The 20,060-nt window shown below is 58.3% G+C and overlaps 1 protein-coding gene across 1 annotated transcript in view; it reads right to left on the reverse strand.

Moving 5' to 3' along the window:
• Positions 1-20,060, reverse strand: part of DGKD (diacylglycerol kinase delta) — a 107,997-nt gene that overhangs the window by 13,254 nt on the left and 74,683 nt on the right. The window contains exons 9-23 of the mRNA XM_068544197.1: positions 19,582-19,744; positions 16,962-17,070; positions 14,187-14,326; positions 13,183-13,267; positions 12,004-12,098; positions 11,821-11,920; positions 11,465-11,744; positions 8,749-8,898; positions 7,760-7,888; positions 6,386-6,482; positions 4,266-4,376; positions 2,545-2,641; positions 2,296-2,403; positions 1,189-1,302; positions 55-189 (exon numbers count right to left, since the gene is read on the reverse strand). Of these exons, the coding sequence (XP_068400298.1) occupies positions 55-189; positions 1,189-1,302; positions 2,296-2,403; positions 2,545-2,641; positions 4,266-4,376; positions 6,386-6,482; positions 7,760-7,888; positions 8,749-8,898; positions 11,465-11,744; positions 11,821-11,920; positions 12,004-12,098; positions 13,183-13,267; positions 14,187-14,326; positions 16,962-17,070; positions 19,582-19,744 (1,913 nt within the window). The remainder of the gene's footprint in view (positions 1-54; positions 190-1,188; positions 1,303-2,295; positions 2,404-2,544; positions 2,642-4,265; positions 4,377-6,385; positions 6,483-7,759; positions 7,889-8,748; positions 8,899-11,464; positions 11,745-11,820; positions 11,921-12,003; positions 12,099-13,182; positions 13,268-14,186; positions 14,327-16,961; positions 17,071-19,581; positions 19,745-20,060) is intronic.

Genomic DNA, 20,060 nt, shown 5'->3' on the forward strand with positions numbered 1-20,060 from the left:
CTCCAGGTCTTCTCCTAGAAGGGGCACATGTGCGCCGCAGGCAGTCCGTCTTACCCGGTCCCTGGTGAGCGTCTGGGCCCGGTTCTTGTGGATAATCCGAATGTACCCTGGCGGCTGGATCCAGGCCTCTCCGTCCACCTGCACAGGTACGCCCTCATCCCCCAGGATGGAGATCTTCACCGTGCGACACTGAGCAAACATCGCAGCCGTCACCGAGCTGCACCCGGGAGCCTTCAAGTGCTGTCGGCACCACAGGCACCGTCCTGCCCTACGCACCCCTGCCCCGGACGGCTGACCCCTGGGGTGACACCATACCCCACCCCCAGCCTCTGGGGTCAGAGCATCCCCGCCTGGGGCGCAGCTCACGGAGCCCGGCGGTCTGCCCCACCCCGCTCCCACTGCCCTGCACCCAGCACCGCCTCCGTGATCGCAGTGCGGGGAACTCGGTGCTCAGACACCAGCACCAGGCCCACGGTGGGGACACACGACCACCAAGAGCTGCTGGGTCCCTGGGCATGTGGGGCCACTCCCAGGACAGAGCAAACACCCAACAAGTGCTCCTCTTTTCAACAAAAAATACTGCCAAGGAATTAAAATTGTGAAATTCAAGCAGCCCATGGTGGGGACAGAAAGGACTCGGGTTCAGGGGAGCATGAGCTCCTCATCTCTGTGCACGGGAACATCGCCCTCCCCAAGCCCACCGACAGACACACCCTTCCCAACCCATTGCCAGAAGTACAGGATGGGGAACCCACCCTGCCACCCCCGAGCCGGGCCTCAGAGCAGCCGAGTGAGGCCACGCGCTCGGCCGCTGTTCCCAGACTCAGGCTGTGGCTCCTAAGAGCTACAGGCCCGGGGGCCAAGGTCAGCCAGGCCCGTCTCATCTCACACCACCTCAGCAGGGGTGGGCAGGACACAGGTGGGTACCCACAGAGTGAGTCAGGGAGGGTACAAGCCAGCCCCAGTTTCCAAAGTATTTTTGAATTGTCAAAACACGGCAGGTGAGAACGGGCTCTGGACCAGGAGGCGGCCGGGGCGATCCTGGAAAAGCGCCCACTCTCCTGGGCTCTGCACCCCGGGGGCCCAATTATCTCGAGCGCGCGGTTCTGGGCCAGGCCTGCCACTCCAAACGCGTGTGAGCCACAGCTCCACCCAGGTCCCTCCCGCCTCCAGGGCCCCGGCCGGTACCTGAGCGATTCGGTGATGCTGCAGCCGTATGACACGGGAGACGGCCATCTGCATGCTGCCGAACACCGCGACCACCTCCAAGATCTTGTCATCGAATGACGGGGCTGCAAAGGTCTGGAAGGGCCGGCCTTAGAGCTGACCTCTGCTCCCAGCTTCCCTGAACATGCCCCCCCGCCACGCGCATCCTTCTCACTCCGGGGGCCGCTGCGTTGGTGAGAGCCAGACAGGCCCACTACTAGGAGAAGCTACGGGGTGAACACTTGCTGACGGGTCTCCACGTCAGATCCTGAAAGCAGCTGCCTGAGATCAAACCCCGGACCTGCCACTTACTAGCGTGGGAGCTTGGGCAAGTTACCGTCTCTCTAGCTGGGTTCCCTCATCTGTCAAATGGGGCGAACACTGGTACGTTCCTCACAGGTCCTCACGAGGGCCGTCAACACAGGCACAGTGCTGAGAAGTGACCGGCACACGCTCAGCGTGCAGCTGGTGTTGACTATTTTTATTAGCTATGAGGTATGAAGGAAGTCAGGCCCCTGGCCAAAACCTATCAATGCTTCCAGAGTTCTTGGCATAAATTCCAAACTCCTCCCTGGCTTACACGACCCTGCGGGAGCTCTGACCTCGCCGTGCTCCGCCCAGTATGCACACCATCAGAGAACCTCCTTCCCGAACCCGGCCCCGCCGGGCCGCCAAGCCTTCACACACACTGTTCCCTCTGCTGGGAACAGCCTCGCTCGCCTGCTCCTGCCCCGTACCCACCTGACCTGTCCAACCCCGAGTCACCCTCACGTCTCAGTGTAGATGTCCCTCCTCCTAGGAGCCTTCCCAGATCCGGCCCGGATTCCAAGCCACACCTGCGACCACACCTGTCCTGCCTGGCGTCCCTTCTTCGAGGTTGCGGGAGCTGGGTCTGCCTGCCTTGCTCTCCACTGCGTCCCCGCTGCCGGCACAAGGGCCCCGCTCCACCCGTCCCTCCGCCTCACTGACGGAGCACCCCCAGAGCGGGAGGCTCCACCACGGCTCCCGAAGGGGCCGCCTCTCCGGTGATCCCACCCCCATCCCCTTCCCTGAGCTCGGGCCCCTGCCGCCCAGCACCCCCGTACGTACATCGTCCTCCTTGGTGCCCCCCCAGAAGTTGGTCCCTCCAGCATAGCTGGGAATGTTGAGGACAGCAATTCCCTGGAGACTGGGCAGTGGGATGGGTCGCCCGTCACACTGAGCGGTAGAAATGCATAAAAGGAGAGAAGAGAGATCCAGGCTTCAGCCGGGGGCTCCCTCCCCGCAGCACTCCGCCCTGGGCTAAGGCCGAGGGGCCGCTGGGTCAGCAGCGGGGCCGGCAGGGGGCCGCCTGCTCACCTCCAGCAGGACCTTCTGCTCCAGGTTCTTGTAGGTTCTGTGCAGCAGCTCTCTGGTGCCGAGGACTCCATACCACATCATGTTCTTGGTTCGGCTCCTAGGGGCGGAAAGCAAAGGACTGACGTGGGTCTCAGCTTTCTCTACACAGCTACCTATGGCCCTTGCTGCCACCTCATCACAAACGGGTCACATCGGGCAATCACCCCCAGCAGCGACACCGTTAAGATGAGGAGGACATGCCCTTGTCACATGTCCACGCGAGATGGGCTGAAGAGATATATTCACTGACCAGAAATTCTGCTAAAGAGTAACACTGCCAAGAAAGTAATCATACCCTGAGAGGTAAAAAAGGTAAGACGTTACAGAACCTCACAAAAAAAGTATAAATCACAATTTTTTTCCAGCTAGAAAATTATGCTTACCACAGAAAACTTGGAAAGGGCAGAAAAGCACAAAGGAGAATTCACAATCACCACATCTGTAAGTACTGATGATAAATGCTTCAGTGCACTTCCTTAGGAACTTGATTTACAGCTGAAATAGCAGTAACTGTGCACTTCGCCCTGCACAGAGAGCACTGCCCTGTGTCCTGAGCACGAATGACCACAACGGGGCACCTCCCACCAGCACTCGCTGAATTAACCCCTTCGACGGGTCTCTGCTTGTTCCCACCCCTGAGCTCTATAACGTACGTGGCAGTGGCCCTTGGTAAACGCCTCTTTGCCGAAGTTCCCAATTACTTTTTAAGGGTAGATTTGTAGAAATGGCATTTTCTAAGCAGATCTTCTCAAAGATACAAACCCAGGGAAGATTATATACCAGGACCCCAAGTTTCTAAAAACATATCACATGTGGCCTTGCTCCTCACCTATTTTGCTCTGATAAATTACACGCATTTTAATGCCTTTTCAGTTGTATTCAGACGAACAGGGGTATCTCCAAATGATTTGGGCTCCTATCATGCGCTGTGTAACTGGGGACCTCTGAGCCTTTTCCGACACTCGAGCCCCAGAGCTCCAAGGTTTTTGAGCTCTTATGCTTGATTTTGTTTTCTGAGAAAGGCCCAATGACACAGGAGTTGGGGGATTGCCAGGCAACTCCTCGGGTGTCACTGTGACCCCCTCCCTCCGAGTGACAAGGGCACCTGGCAGGGGCAGGTCTGCAGGCTCTCCAGCAAGGGGCCCCCTCCTCCTGCATCAATGGCTGTTCTCCGCCCAAACGCCACACCAGCTTCCCTGTCTCTAGTTCTAGAAAGTCACAGCTGAACAGTCTGCCCTCCAGGTGATGGTCACCACGGGGTGGGGCGGGAGACATCAACTCCCTTCTTCCCTCGTCATGTCTCCCCGGAGGAGAGGACTTTCTACTTCAGCCAGGAGGAAACCTTCCCATTTCTCTCCGTCCTCTCCCCGGCCAGGGGGAGACAGTACGTGGTGATTTAGGGGAGAACCTGAACACCCCCAGCGAAACCCCCCCGGGGCCTCTCCTGTGGCATTTGCCTGCTCGAGGGCCTTGCGGGGGAGCAAGCCCTGACCCCACCTGAGGGTGACATGGAGATGCCACTGCCGTGGCCACGACACACAGACGCGCCCCGCTTTCTGACGAGGCGTTCGGGCTCCGTGTCTGTACTCTGCCTGAGGGCTCTGTGCGCCCCAGAAATTACCCCACGGCCGGAAGGAGAAACAAAGAGCCGAGGGCCAGGCGTACGCAGGGCCGGCACCCACCTGCACTTCTCTGGGTGCTCGTCACGCTTGTTGTTGAAGTCCAGGGAGATCTTCGCATCCAGGCCGATGCCAAAGTAATTGTTCATGACGCACTTCTCTGTGTAATACTCTCTGCAAAGGGGGGGTTTCAGGCCATTGAGAACAACCCTGCATACCAGCCTCTAAGCAGTTCTTCCTGAGGGCAAAACTCAGTTTTTTTGTTTGTTTGTTTTGGTTTTTGGGGGGGCGGGGAGGTAACAGCATTATTGAGATGTAACTCACATAACATACAATTCGCCCATTTAAAATGTGCAACTCCACAGCGACTGTCTGTGTACTCAGAGTCACGACGATCAATTCTAGGACAGCTCACACCCCAAAGAGAAAGTCCACACCCCTCAACCACGAGCCCCAACCCCTCCTAGCGCCGGCAACCACCAATCTGCTTTCTGTCCTCTGTGGACCTGCCGATTCTGGACGGTTCCTAGAAATGAAATCACACAGCGTGTGGCCCTTTGCGTCTGGCTCCCGTCACGGGGCACGTTTTCAGGCCACGAGCACTGGGTTCCTCTGAGTTCAGCGCTTCAGCCGGTTAATGGCGAACAGCGACGACCCGCTGGGGGATCCTCGGCTGACGGACCTTTGGGCTGCTTCACTCTGGAGCTATGATTTGTGAACACTCGTACACACGCTTCAGTGGGGACGTGTTTTCGCTTCTCTTGGGAGTAACCCCAGGAAGGGACCTGCTGGGCCACGTGGAAACCCTGGGTTTTGAGGAACCGCCAGACTGTCTTAAAAGTGGCTGCACCACCTCACGTTCCTATCAGCAACGTCAAACCTGATGACATCCGTGGCACATACGCTCACATGTGCTTACACCCTGGATCCCAAAACGTCCCTCAAATGTCCCTAGACCCAATCAAAGCAAAGCCCCCAATTTGAAAATGTCCAGCCCAGCCCCACGTCCCAGGTCCACTGCGGGTAAGACTCCTTCCAGCTCCTCACCCCCGTGAGCGAGGCCCGGCACGGCACGCCACGCTGGGGAGGGAGGAGAGGAGAGGAGAGCAGCTTGTGTCTCCCCAGGGGAAGGAGAAGCCTCTCCCTGAAGGAAGAGACCACAGCCCTCGCTGCCAGGTGTGGAAAGGCAGGGACCTCGGGTGACGGAAAGAGACAGCACATCTAGTTCCGGAGGCCTCTGTGGGCGCTGCTCATGGAAGGCTACAGCTCTGGCCTTGTTGGGGAGAACAACTCAGGAAGGGTCAGGACCAGAGCCCCCGACAGGCCCCGGCGCGAGGAGCAGACAGGAGGGTGGTGTCAGGCTGGGGACAAGGACGCGGGCCAGCACTGGAGCAGGTGTGGGAACCCAGGCCACCCTGCAGGAAAACTGGCTGCCACTGTGCAGGCTTGCAGCTCTGCTTCCCGAAAGCCAGAGTCTCTGCACCGCACACTTCTCACTGTGACTCTCGGCACCACGCCGGACACATGGTCCACACATGGTGGACAACTTTTAACCAACTGCCGCTAGCCACTAGCTGCCCAGAACTTGCTATCAGGCCAGCAGAAAGGGAAATCTAGAAGGCTGGGCTTTCAAAATACCATTTGTCCCCGCAACGGTCTCTACACACACGAGAACAAGCTGCGCGAAAGCCCTCACTGCCTTTGACGCTGGGCAGTGGACACGGCACAAGGCGTGCAGAGCAGCGTCGGGACTTCGTTCCCCAGGGTCCAAGCCCAGGACAGCATCTCCCCAGGGACGGCGAGGAGGCGATTCCAGCCCGGGAGCTACACTAACGGGAGCGGCAGACCCGCCAGAAGGAAGGCGGTCAGGAGGCGGCGCCAACGCGGGGTCAGCAAGGACCGCGGGGAGGACGACCGAGGACACGGGCACAGAGTCTCCAAGCCTGCCGAGGCCCCAGAAGGTCAGGCACGCGCCAGGACGGCCGCCTCCCTTCCCAGACATTCCCAACCCACCCTCTGCCCTGGAAGCCTCACACCTTCTAGGTTTTCCTTATCGGCCAACACCAGCTGGAAAAGCCTCGCCCAGGCAGCTGCTCACGAATTTCTCTAGTTAATTCCAAGCCAGTTTTCTACGCTCCAGCATTCAGCTAACAACATGCCTCCTTGGTTTACCCCATACTCACAGGTTTTCTGGTTCGGAGTTAAAGGGATCGGCATTAATTAATAATCGACTGATGACTGAACCTCCAGGCAAGGAACCAGACATCCCAGCGCGAACATCTGTAAGGGAGAAAACAGGAGACAGCACTGCCTGGGAGCTCCCAAATGAACAGGCCATCGTGTCTTTGAGGCTGATGGTCCACATGCTCTTCAGAAGGTTATCATAATAAGATGTTTCTAAAACACTGCATAAAAATGTCCAAACTTTGACAATTAATAGTCTCAGGGCAAAAATCACTATCATAAATCCATATTCACAGAACAGAAATAAACACCGGGTGGTAACCAACACCTACGAGACACATCAGAAAAGAGCTTACAAAGATAGTTCTCACTAAGTTTAAGAAACTCCACCAAAATGATCCCTACTACAACTAATTATAGGGTCTAGTCATACAACTTTATAAGGCTAAATTCATGAGAAAAGGTTAAACATCAAGGAACCCTCAAGGTGACCAGAACCCTCAAGATCCCTGCACCAATTTTAAAAATTTAAATTATAAATAGTAAGGCTGAGATGGAGGCCTGCTTTTGAACATTCTGCCAGTCCATCCCTTCCAGTAAAGTCTTTGCTGCTTATTAACCAAATCTGTCTCAGCCTCTTTTCCCTAGAGCTTCCGCAGTTTTCTTTCTATTCAATTGAGATTCACCTAGAAATTGCCAAATCACTTACAGGGGCAGCGTGTGCTCTAGCTTGCCCAGGAGGCCTCACGAAGCTGCCTCATGAAGCTGGTTAAGGGAGTCTTATCAGCAATTTCGACCCCTCGTACCATTCCTTCCTACTGCAGACACAAAGTGTTATCATGACTCCCCCTGAGGGAAGAAGCAACAGGAGCTGCCTTGACATGATCCTGGGCAAAATGAAGGCAAGGCAAGGGGACCGGGCCCGACTCTCCTGGTGGCCAGCTGTGCTCCTTCTGCAATCATGCTGGAAACAAAGGGGTGATCCGCCGGCTCCCCATCACAACCTGCCGGCCCTTCCCTTTTCACTCAGCCCAACTCCTATTTACCTATCAGCGCCCAGCTCGAGTATCACCTCCTCAGTGACATCTTCCTGGGACCCCAGGGCGACGATTTGAATGCCGTCTGCTTTTTGTAATAAACAAGGGCACTTTTCATACCGTGCTATGACTCTGAAATTCTGCCTATCTTTCCCATGGACCTGTGAACTCTTGGAAGACAGGGGTCAGGTCTCATTAACCCCTCAGACTACTGCCAGGCAGAGCGACAGCTGGTCGCTGAGCTGGAAGGCTTAGCGCCCTGCCTGGGCCCCTCCCCCAGACACACAGGCCTCTGTGTGGTGCCGGCGACCCCGGCCCACCCGGGGGAACACTCACTCGGGAACAGGATCTTCGTGTTCAGTGCTGGCAGGCTGTCCCGGTTTCCTGACTGCAAAGGAAGAGAGGCAGAACCGCCCAGGGACAAGCTTCCTTTGCTTATCAGCTTTTCACACGGGGATTTGGACACTATGAAAACAGAACAGAAAACAGAACGCGACTGAGCTACTGGCAGCGTTCACCAGAGAAACGAGCAGGCGGAGGAGGGGCCGAGGGAAGTGAGGAGTGGTCACAAGCACCACCGGCCACGGCGGAGTGTGCAAGACAAGCACCACCAGCCACGGCAGAGTGTGCAAGACGAGGAACACGGCAGGGAGCAAGGAGGGGAAGCGGGCAAGGGGACGCAGGGGAGAACGGGCTCGGACGCCCGCCAAAGAGACACAGGCCCCGGAGGGGCCGGGGCACGGTGACGAGGCCGGGGAGGGGAGGGGCGGCCTGCAACCGCAGTCAGGCCGCGGGGTCTGCACGGGCAGAGGAACGTGGTGGAGGAAACTCTGCGGCAGGATCTCCCGGGGGCTCGTAAAGGCCACGAGTGAGGGGGCCGCGCAGAGCTGGGGCTGTTCCAGGAGGGCTAGGGGTCCCCAGGTGGTGGCCCGTACAGCTGGGTGGTCCCTAACCACCTGGAGCAAACGTGGCATGTGGCCGGCTGCAGCCAGGAAGCCCCAGGCCCTGGGTGAGGACGCCGGGTGCGCAGGGAGGGCCCACTGGCCCTGAGCCCCGCCGGGTCTGGGCGCGCAGGGAGGTCCGGAGGGAAGTACCGTCCCCAGCAGCAAGGCCCCTCCCTGCCCAGGCTCCTGCCAGGCCTGCACCAGGCAAACCGCACACAGCAGGTGGTATGTGAAACAGGTCGCGTGTCTGAGACTTTTTACACTTCCAAGTGGCCACAGAAGCCATGAGAAAGCAACCCTTAAGCTTCCCAAGGCAAGCTGTGCAGCATCGCAGACGAAAAGGCCTGAGGGCGGCGCCGCGGGCCACCAGGGCCGCTGTACCTCTGCGGAGGCTCCTGCCCTTGGCAGCGCCGTGGCCCTCGCCGTGGCACGCTCTGTCGTCCGATTTCAGGTCCTTCTTCTCCTCCGACTCGGAGAGACCTAAGATGAACCCCTCCTGCTCTTGGGTCTGGGCGTTCTGCTCGTCCACAGCTGTGCAAGGCAAGGGTATTTGCGGCTGAGCGCAGGGACGTTACCCCGCAGGCACCACCGGGCTGGCGGGGCTCCCACTGCACGCGGACCCCCTCCTCATCTCACTCATCTCCCTTCAAACGTCGTCTCAGCTGAAGGCTGAGACCCGAAGCTCCGACCCGTCCCACTTTCTCCCCGGCCCCGGCACACAGGGCACCCGGACGCTCGTGCCAGCAGGCTGGGGAGGAGCGCCGAGGGCTGGGAGAGACGGAGGGGAGGGGAGTAACGGGCGGGAGCGCGTGCAGCCCGGAGGGAACAGTGCACCCGCCAGGGCGCAGGGGCAGGTCACGACCTCACTCTTCTCACTGTAAGAAGCAGCAGGTCGAGCTGCTCAGAGAGAAAAGGGTCTGATGAGAGCGGAAAAGGTATGAGATGGTTTCTGAAGGTTCCGAGAGAGAAGACAGAAGAAAACTTGCTGGGGAGGATCTCAGGGTCTGGGTGAGGGTGGAGGTAATGAAGTTCACAGGTCACTGTGGTTTTACAGCCTTCTCTTCAAAGCTTAGCAAACAGAGTCTAGGAAAAGGGAGCCATGGACTGGGCGAGTCTTTAATCCTATGCAGGGGTGCCTCTCTCCCCCAGGCCGACTAAGGACAGTCAGCAGTGGCACCCTGGACACCAGGGCCGATGACCTGTCCAGGCCCCGGGCCCCTAAACCACTGCAGCCGGCGCCTGCCTCGGAAACCACAGCGCAGACGCTCCCCCCACCCCCTTTTTTTCTGTTAAAAGTCAAAAGTATTTTGTCTTGTTTTAATATTTCATCAGCTTTACAGGGTCACAATTATCTTAAATATTTCTGAAGTTTAAATACAATCTGCATATAATGTTATAAAATGTAAACTTTAAGTGTTCTTTTCAGTTTCAAAATCACACTTTTTTTTTTATTTTTATGCTCTTTTTTTTTCCCCCCCTCCCTTTCAATACCTAAATGTCCTGCAAAAACTGAAATAAATCGTCACAGGCTGCCCCACCGCGGCCAGGGCGCGACAGGCTGGGCCCGGCCAGAGGTAGAGAGTAGTCTTACATCTTTTTATTGGAAGTTTTCTTCTCCTTTAACCCGAGTTCAGGCGTGGTCCCCAGGCCCTCTGACAAACCCCAGAGAAACTGAAATATCACATGTCAGGAGTGAAAGGCTGAAGTCATGTTTGCCAACAAAAGAGGCAGAAGCAAAATTAAGGAGGGGAAGAAAGAAAGGATGGTAGTGGACAAAAATGCTACCAGTGAGAAAAGTGACTGTACAAACGCACAACTGTTACAAACCAACCCACCACCCCAGGCCCCATCCCGCCCCCCGCCTGCCCCCCAGCCGGACAGCTACAGCCCTGCGGCCAGTTTGGAGGTCACAAGGAAGGCTCTAGAAGCAGCCCATCCACAAGCACCTCCAGAGCAGGGGGGCCCCTGGAGCCCCTCTCCACCCTGGGTTTGGGGGTCCCCACCCTCAGCGTGCTGCTGAGCCCCGCCTGTTCAGGAGTGGACAGCACTCAGCCCCCATCCCCTTACGTCCCAGTTTGCATAAGGGGTGCTGAGCGGCACCCCGGAAACCCCCCGACAGGCAGCGGCGGGGTTGGGGGGCGCCCCAGGCAGAGGCAGGGCCCCTGGGGGCTGAGCGCCCGCTGGCCCCGGGCCCCCCTCGCGTTCCCACAGCCGGTGGACTGCCCCCGCCCCGTCCCCTACAATCATCAGCGTCACCCAGCACCGCAGGCACACCCCGAGTTAGACCCGGGGGGGAAGGCGCCTCCCCTGCGGGACACCCGCTCCCCCAGACACCCGCGGATGCTCAACAGGACGCACGGGGGTGGGACCCTGAGCTGGGGGCTGGCGGGGGCGGGCGGCTGGGCGGGGGTTCTGGCATCAGAAGTCAGACCTGAGGCAGAAAGAGACTCCCAGCAGACCCGCCCACGCGCCCGCCCGCCCACCCACGCACTGGCAGAATGGGGGGCGGAGGGCAGCTGCCCGCGCTCCTGCAGTCAGGTGTCCCCCCCCCGTCTCTGAGCACCGCCCCGGCTCACTCGGCCTCCGACCCCATCCTCACCCCTCCGTCCGTCAAATCATCCTACAGCCTCTCCCCCACCTCTGGCCCGGGCCCGCCTCCTTCCTGTGCACGGGGCCGTCCTCCGCGGGTGTCCTCAGAGCACCTCAGACCTCAGCACCGAGGCTCTCCTCGGACCCTCCGCCCCCGGGGACAGTCCCACCTCTAAGCGGACAAGGCCAGGCTGCGCCCGAGGTCTGGCAGAGCTGCCGCAGGTGAGGACACTTCCAGGGAGTGGGTCCCCCACCACGCTCCCCACGTGTGCCCGCGCGAGGCACCTTTCCACCAGCTGGGGGCGCCCTCTCGGCTCTGCCGTCCACTCAGTGTCTTTCCATCGGGCACAGGCCCTGAGGAAGGAGGCGCTGGCCTGCGTCAGGCGGTCCAGAGTGGCTCTGGCCTACAAGGTGGGTCCCTCTGGGTCTCGCGCCACGTTCGGGGGGGAAACTGGGAGCGCCCGGTGCTGGCCTGCAGAAAGCCCCGCGGCATCCAGAGCCCGGCTACCTTTCTCTGTGTGCTCTATGATCTGGCGAATCGCCTTCTTCAGGCTGTTGGCTCTCAGCATGAGCTGCTCCCGAGGACGGAATATCTGCGGCCGGGCTGGGCAGGCCGACCCCACGGCGCGGTCCCCGGTGGAGCCGGAGGCACAGCTGCTGCCCGCCCCCTCCCCGTCTTCCACCTCCTCGGCGATGGTGGGGGGCGGCGTGGGCAGAGAGGACGAGGCCTGGGACTCGTCATCCAGGGTCTTGAGGAGAGAATCCAGCTTCTCTTTCAGGACAGAGCACTGGGCGGGGAACAGAGGAGGGAGTGGAGGGGCTGCGGCTCCGCCCCGACACCCACCCCAGGCGCCCAGGACGCACCTTCTTGGCCATGACCTCCGACTCCTCCGAGCTCTCGGTGGTCTTCTCGTAGGCCTTCCCCACCCGAGCCACGAAGTCCTTCACGGTCTCGCAGAGCACTCTGTGGGGGGAACGCGGGAAGAGGCTTCTAGAGAGACAGTCCTGGCTGGGACCCTGGCTCCCCCGAGGCCGCCGGGCACTCACTTGGCCGATGAGATCACCACCGAGTGCTGGTCGGAGGTCAGGATCTTAGAGAGATGGGCCGCGACCGAGTCTTCATAGAAGAGGATCTGCTGCACCTGCCATTGCCCCAAAGAGGGCGGGCGACTGTCAGCCCCATGACGGAGCCTGGTGAGCTCCACGCACCCCCCCGCCCTGCCGGCCAGCCCCAGCTCACTTCACGCTAATCCGACAGATTTCAAAAGCTTCAAAAGAACACGGTGATAAAACCTCGTGAATGGCTCATGCTGCTTTCGTCGGAGATTCAACACCACCAGCCTGTGCTGGGCTGGAGTCCTGAATCCCGCGTCCTCCTCAGCAGCACAGGCGGCAGGCAGGGTCCTCAGCTGAGGCTCCGCTCCCATTTCTCTGCCCGGCTGGAACTCGGCCCGGGCCCCTCTCCACCTCTCGATACAAATCACCCCCTTCCCCGCTCACCCCTGCCTGCGGAACTGGGGTCGCTCACCCTGTGGGACGAGCCCTCTCTTTAGGCCTTGGCCCAGGGTTGGCCAACTTTACTACTGGCCGGAGAGTAAATATTTAGGCTTTGTATACGTACGTACGCTCCCTCTCTTAAAACACGCAAACCATCCTCTGCTCACAGGCCAGGTCACGGCAGCCCAGGCCGGTGTGGCCTGGGGGGCTGTAGTTTGCCAGCTGCTGCCCTTGACCCTCCTGAGGGGCAGACGGGCCCTGGCAGAGCCCTCTCTCCGGCTCAGCCAGCAGCCAGCTCGCCCAGTGGGGTGAGCACAGCTGGGCGCCCAGCACTGCGCCAGTCTGGGCCCTGAGGGAACCACCGATCACAAAAACCACCGTAAGGTGAAAAGAAGAGCTGAACACTGAACTAGCACAGACCAACTGCAAGGGTGGGACGTGGAGGAGGCGTACCCAGAGCGGGAGCCTGGGCTGGGCAGGGGCACTGGCAGCAGGGGGGCGGCAAGTCCTAGGGGACCATCATCACAGAGGACCCCACATCTGGCGACACCCCAGGAAGCCCCCAGACGACCACCAATCCTGTGGGGCAGAGTCCACAGGCCGCAGCTCCGCCTCGGCTGGCCCTGCACCTGCGCGGGTCTAACCTAGGGGAGGACGCCTGAGGTGGAGGGAGGGCCCCAAAGTGGTGAGGAGGACAGTGTGAGCACGCGGTAGGGCAACTGGAAATACCTCGGAGCCCTCACTCAAGTCTTCGGTGACAGTGGAAGAGGAGGCCGGCCGGGGGAGTTTGGTCTCGTACGCCATGACGCTCCACCTGCACACACAAAGGAGCTCTCAGCAGGTCGGCTCGAGCCCCCAGGCAGCCCCCGTGCCTCTCCCACCTCCCCGACTCGTGGCCTGGGGGCTTGATCTTATGACAACCCTAACTTCATTTGTAAGCCTTTATCTCGACTCCCGTGTCCCTAACCTGGCTCCTCACTTAGCTGAGAACAAATGTCACAACCCGTTGGACACTGCAGCTCCACTGAAGGAGGTGAAAGGCATCCCATAATGCTGCTTCTGGGAAAATGGGCTCCCCCTCTTCAGAGCTAAAATCACTCAGCCAGCAGCCAGCTCTCCCGCGGGGGCTGAGCATTTCACAGCCTCCAAAGGCACGTAGGCCTCCCTTCAATAGAGAAGAAACGGTAGAGGCAGCTGGAGAGGGTTCAAGATCACACCTGCTCGTTGCAGCGCAGGAGCCTAAGAGAGAATACGAGCGTTTCAGCAATACCAAGTCCCACAGGCTGTGGTCAGGGGCTTTCACACGTGAGCTCGGCACTAAGAGCAGCTCGCTTGAGAACGCCCAAGTTATTTCTAAACACACAGAGGAGAGTTGTCCAAAACTTAAGATTCTTCTGGGAACACGGGATTGCTCAACTGTGCAATAAGTCTTCCTTATTGCAAGACTCTGCTGACAGGTATCAGACGAGGCTGCAAAGGCCAAAGGGGACAGGGCCACCTTCTCTAACGGCCCAGAGGATCGGGCCTGGCTGGTGAGACCTGACCACACGAGGGCACAGTGCCAACCTGTTCTGCTCGTCAGCTCTTTCATAATCTGATCGCCAGATAAAGCCCACCAGAAACAAGGATTCCTGCTCAGGCCGAATTTTTACAAGCAACTGCAGAGGGCCTATGGTTTCCAGGGACCCTAGGTTGAGAACACCTAGTCAAGGGGACTCGTGCGGTCCACTCACCTGTCCAGCATCTTGGTGCTGGCTCTTTCCAGCTTCTCCAAGATCTGTGGGAGCTGGGTGTCGTCGTCACAGGCCGAGCCCCAGCCTAACACGCGAGCCAGGTCATTCCCTGTGCCGAGGGGCAGCACTCCCAGCTGACACTGAGACACGGGGGGAAGACACGGCGTCAAACACCCTCCTTTTCACCTACAAGGTGTGAGGTCTGATCTCACCCGGTGTGGTGCTCGCGTTCCGGCCAGAGCCACTAGGCAGGACAGATGTCTCTCTAATACGACAGAAAATTCCTCTCCCACCCACAGGCCTGCTTCTCACCTGCCGCCACATCTGACAATCAATCCTCTAAAACCTCCCTGATCTACATTCCCACCTTCACAGCTATGGCCACAGTGCTGACTGCTGAGTATCCGAACCCCTGAAGAATCAGTCTATATGACTCCCCTCCGCCTGCTTCTCCGCCCTCTACAGCACCTCACTAACACCTTCCCTCCCCTCACAGCACCTTCCACGGCTTTAAGTCCTATCAAGACAGGCGCCAGGACCTCCAGTCTGGCCGTCAAACTGGAACACACCCTGGCACTCGGCCTGCACCCCTCCGCCTGTCACTCCCCAGAGACCCCCTGCACTGCTCAGGCCCCGCCCTCCACCTGGAATTCCCACCCAGAGCCCCCGGTGGAAACCCCACCTCGCCAGTTCAGTGCTTAGGAAGCTCCCCAGACACCAGCTGCCCAAGAGCCTTTGACCTCCGAGCCCGACACGCAGGGTGGGGGAGGGTCCCTGGTCCCCCCTAAGCACGGCACAGCCCGTGGTCACCTGCCGCGGCCACTGAGGGAGGCCCTCCACCCTGCCAGGGGCAGCAAGCTGGACACAGCAGGTGAGGACAAGGAAGCCCCAGCACTGGGGGGAGGGGACCCGGCGCCGGCTTCCCGGAGCTTTAAAGAAAAGGAGCAGGCAGCACGGTGAAGGGACAGCGGCGTTCTGGGAGAGGTGACCCCCCCGCCAAGTCAGAGCTCAGATGGGGAGGGCAGTGAGGAGAGAGCAGTCAGAGAAGCAGAGGAGGAAGAAGGAGCCAAACTGGGGCCTCACTCTGAGTCCAGACCTTCTCCTAAGCCAAGGAGCCACCGGGGAGCACTCAGCAAGGGTGCAGGAGCAGAGCCGCCCCAAGGAAGGTCCTCGGGGAGGCGGGGACCAGCGGGGACCGGCGCAGCCCGAGGGGCTCAAGGAGGTGCGTGAGCAGAACAGCCCGAGGGGAAGGCCCCCTCGAGGAGTGGACAGATGGAGCCCGGGGCCAGCCAGACGTGCTCAGCAGCACACACTGCTGTGCTGGACACTCCAGGGTGGCAGGTTAACCGGAGCCGAGGAGGGAGGGTGAGGGAAGGCTCAAGAACTATTGTCAGATCTCCGGCTTGGATGTCGGGTAGGATCACGGGCCACAGAGAAGCCAAAGGACATGAATGCTCCCTGAACTCAGCTGAATGCATGAAAACCTGTCTTCCTGACTTGTGATAACGAACTTGGTAACAATCCTGGAAGTGAACAAAACCTAAAATTGGACCTAAGTGTACTGCTCTAACTTCACCACTAGGGGGCAGTGCTCTCTTTCCCGAGCAACTGGCCTCCCTAGAGGTGAGCAGTTACTTGCACACCCGGCGTCCCCTCTCCAACGTCATTCCAGGAGCTAGACACTGACCGCAAAAGGTCCACCCCGCCTACAAAGACCACCAACGTGTTGAAGGACAAGTGACAAATGAGGAAAAAACATGGGCAACAAGGAGTTTACATCCCTAATATAACAATAATCCTTAGAAATCAATTTTTAAAAAGGTAAATACCCCAATAGAATATTAGGTTAAAAAAAAAAACATGAACAGACGATTCATTTAAAAATTCATAGTTAATTGAGGATATGCTTGACTTCACCAGTATTAAAGAAATAAAAATGAAACATACCATTTTTTGTCTACTAAGTTGGGCAAAAGCCTTAAGATGTACAATGGACAGCATATGCGAAAAGACAGTTTTATGAGCATTAGGAATATAAACTGGAGAGCAGTCTGGCAATATTACCAAAATTTAAATTTGGGTGCTCTTCAAAAGAGAACATAATTGGGACATTGTATACATGGTTTTCACCAGCACTGTCATTATGAAGCAATCTGAGTGTCCATCAATGGGGGGAGATGAGCTAAATCCAGGGCTGGCGCAGCCCTGCCCAGTGGAAAACCATCACACAGGCCTCCATTTAAACTGATGGATCGAGAGGTGCCCACGATGCGTTGATTAAAAACTGACACTACACAATATACTGTAAGGGTACCATGAGTCCATTTAAATGAAAACTGCATTGCACACTGTACTATATACATTTTGATAGACAGAGGTCTGAAGGATAGTCACTGAAATGTTAGCAGTGGTTAATTATTGGGGGCCGGGGTGTGAGGGAGCTGGAGCAGAAAATAAATCAACACTTAAAAAACAACCCTACTCTGACCTGAAGTTCAAGTATACTTCTGAGCCCTGCTCACCAGCAGGAGGCATCAGGCAGTAGACGACATCACTACTCAATAAGGAGCCGCACCCAGATCTGCCCGTGCCTGGGACCTGCGGGGATGGAAGTGTTCTTTCTGTTGGGTCCCTGGGCCCATGACGCCATCAAGCTACCTGCTCTTCCCTCCAAGACCACCCCAAGGGGACGAGGAGCGCCCCCCGAGATGACACAGCCTCTCTGTAACGGTGGCATCGCTCTCCCATGGGGCCGGCCCCTCCACACCCAGGTACCTGTTTGTGAAGGTTGAGGCTGTCGATTTCAGAGAGGACCCAACCAACACTGCCATCTCCACCGCAAACCAGAATCCGGAACGTATCAAACTTCTGGAACAAGCGTAGGCTGCAGAGAAAACAGAACGTCAATGAAATGAGGCCCATTCTAAGGGACAGATAGCCGACGGCCAGTCAGCCTGGGGCTGGGGGACCCCATCTGTGCTCCTCAAGGCCGACCCTGCGGCCCCTCCCGCGAAAAAGCCTTTTGGAGGCCAGAGCCGGCCGTGCTCAGGCTCCGCCCACTGGGGGCCGCCGGGCACCTGAGAGCAAAGGCCAGCACCCCTCAGCCCCCGGCCCGCCCACCGCCCCCACACGCGGCCAGCCCCACACGCGTCTTCAGGAGCCCCGGGCTGCAGGATCCTGCCCACGCTGTTCCTGTCCTCTGGGCCACTCCGCCCACCCAGGTGACCACCCCGCTCCCCTCGTGACTCCAGCTCCCCTGTGCTCCTCTTGGTCACCCTGCCCCTCCCTCGCAGCGTCCCTCCCAGGACACCCTGCAGCCTTCCGTTCACTCCCCAGCCGCTTCCTGGGTGGCCTTATCCGCGTCTTGGCTTCAGGGACGACACAGATGCTGATGACCCTGAATGACCCTGACGATGATCCCTCGGCTCTCCTGAAGGACAACACCTGCCCTTGTCTACCAGAACGTGCCACTCGGTGTCGCACGGGCGCCTCCTCGACCGACGTTTCCTTCCTCAGAGAAAGGCAGTGCCACCACCAACCCAGTTACGGGGCAGGCCCCGTCGTCCACTCTTGTAACCCCTCCAGGAGCCTCCTACCTGCCTCCCGTCTCCTTCAAGATGCCTCCAATTCGTGCTACCAGCCTCATCTTCCCAAAACCAGTGTCGTCCGGTGTCCGGCTTTGGAAGGGGCCGCTTGCTCCCAGGAGAGGTTCAAACCTCTCAGCGGCCCCCAAGGGCCTCCCTGGCCAGGAGCTGCCACCATGTGTCCGCACCTCTGCACACAGCCCCCCCTCTGCCTAGCGGGCTCCCTGCTTCCCTCCCCATTGCCACGAACTCTCCTCAAACGCTAGCTCGGAGGGGAAACTGAGACCCCCATCTGACTCATAAGCCCCTTCTCCTGGTTCCCAAAGAACCTGCACACCACGCTGCCAACGAGACAGATCGCCTGTCTTGGGCCTGGACTGTCCGTCCGCGCCCGTCCCCGGCAGGCAGGGCGCCCCCTTGGCCGGGCTTTGCATCCAGCACAGTCCGAGCGGGGTGGGGGGAAGGCCTCAGACAACAAACAGGAGCAGGTGACAGGGAACTCGGGCCGTAACAGAGGGGCGAGGCTGCACCTGACCTTCAGGCTGGGCGAGTGGCAGCCACACGTGTCCTTTAAGAACACTGACCTCCCTCAGGCCTCCCGCTCTCTGCAGAAGAGGGGACACGTCAAGGCCAGGAATCAGGAAAACGAAGCCGTTATCTCTAAGTTTTCTTAGGAACAGTGTGAGAGCAAGGCCGCTTCCCAGAAACGGGACCTGTCTAAGCCAAGCGCACCGCACCTCTGCGGGTCTGCACCTGAGTCGTCCTGTCTCGTCCTTAACGCCTACTACGAGCTGTGGGGCTTGCATGCTTCTCCAAATGAACACGTGCTCATTCCACGGTCCTACTGTGCAGCCCGCCCTGCCCAACACCCCTTCGGGGCATTCCTCCAACATCCCTGGCGCCTCGGGGAGCAGTGGCCTGCGCCTGTCTGGTGCGTCCCCGCAGAGTACCTCCAGGGTCCCTCGAGGGAATGGGGTGCTGCCACCAAGGAAAGAGGCTCGAGAGCTGCCGCCGGTGACCCTTCTCCAACAGCAGGTCTCTCCAACCAGACCCAGGCTCAGGTCACAGCAGCACCAGCTCCAAAACCAACACCCTCCCGGGAGCCTCCCAGGAGCACACACGCTCCAGAGAGCAGGCTCCGCGGGCACTGCCCACTGCAAACATCCTGCTCCGCCTCCCTCACGAGCCAGGGGGCTCGCGGGGCTCCCACCTAGTGCCGGTGCTGCCAAACGAGGAAGGAGTTGGCTCAAATGCCAGAAGTTACAAAAGCCAACGTTGTCCACAAACCTCTGGACTGTACAAAACTAGAAAACACACGTCAGGTCTCTTACTTTGCCAGATACATGGAGCCTTGCACATCTGCACGTCACGGCACCTGCAACTTAAGGAAACTCAAGTGCCCTCTAAAATGAAAAATCTCCCTTTTGGCCTCACTGGAGAAAAGCTTCCTACTCAATACTAAGCAGCCATTCAAAAAAATGAGGCAGATCTGTAACTACTGACATCAGAACACATCCACACTGCTGTCGGCTGACACCCGTAAAAAGCACACCGCACAAGGACAGGTAACCTAGGCCCCCACCTAGTTTCAAAGTCTGTGTGTGCACACGACTGAAACACGCACTGGAAAGCTGGAAGGACACACAACTCTATGAAACATTCAGAGTGGACACCTCTGCCAGTGGAATTTGGGAAGGGTAACTTTTATTTCCTATTTAAAATTTTCTGTATCTTTGAATCTTTAAATAAGCATGCATTTTCTTCAAACAGTTTTTAAACTCCAAGAAAGATATATTTTACAAGCTTCCTACCCAAGGTGTGGTCCTCCATTCATGAGGTCAAAGACCTGGGCAGGGTTCAGCAGCTGCTTGAATCTTCTGAGGAACTTCACACCCTGGTTGTCCCCACTTTTTGAATTGACGAAGACCAACAATGGACTCGTGCAGGATGGAGGACACGTGGCCTTCCAGAAGCCTGGGTGTGAGGACGGAAAAGGACACAAGAAAATCTGAAAGCCATGAGAGACATCAGGGCGCCCTCAACCGTGTACCAAGTAGACACCCCCGTGGGACCTATAACTTACACATACACGCCCCGGAAACCAGCAAGAGATTAATCCACATGTTTCCACGACGCCATCCCCCGTGTAGAGGGAAGTGAGTCCTCATCTGGTCTGACCTCACCTTTGCAGGACTCTAAATGTCAGACACTGCTCTCAATCTAGCAGAGGTGACTTCCTGAGACACGTGCCCCGGTTCCCAAGTTCCTACCAACACTTGCATCATCATGT

This window comes from Eschrichtius robustus, chromosome 5 (assembly GCF_028021215.1).
Source record: "Eschrichtius robustus isolate mEscRob2 chromosome 5, mEscRob2.pri, whole genome shotgun sequence".
Lineage (NCBI taxonomy): Eukaryota > Metazoa > Chordata > Mammalia > Artiodactyla > Eschrichtiidae > Eschrichtius > Eschrichtius robustus.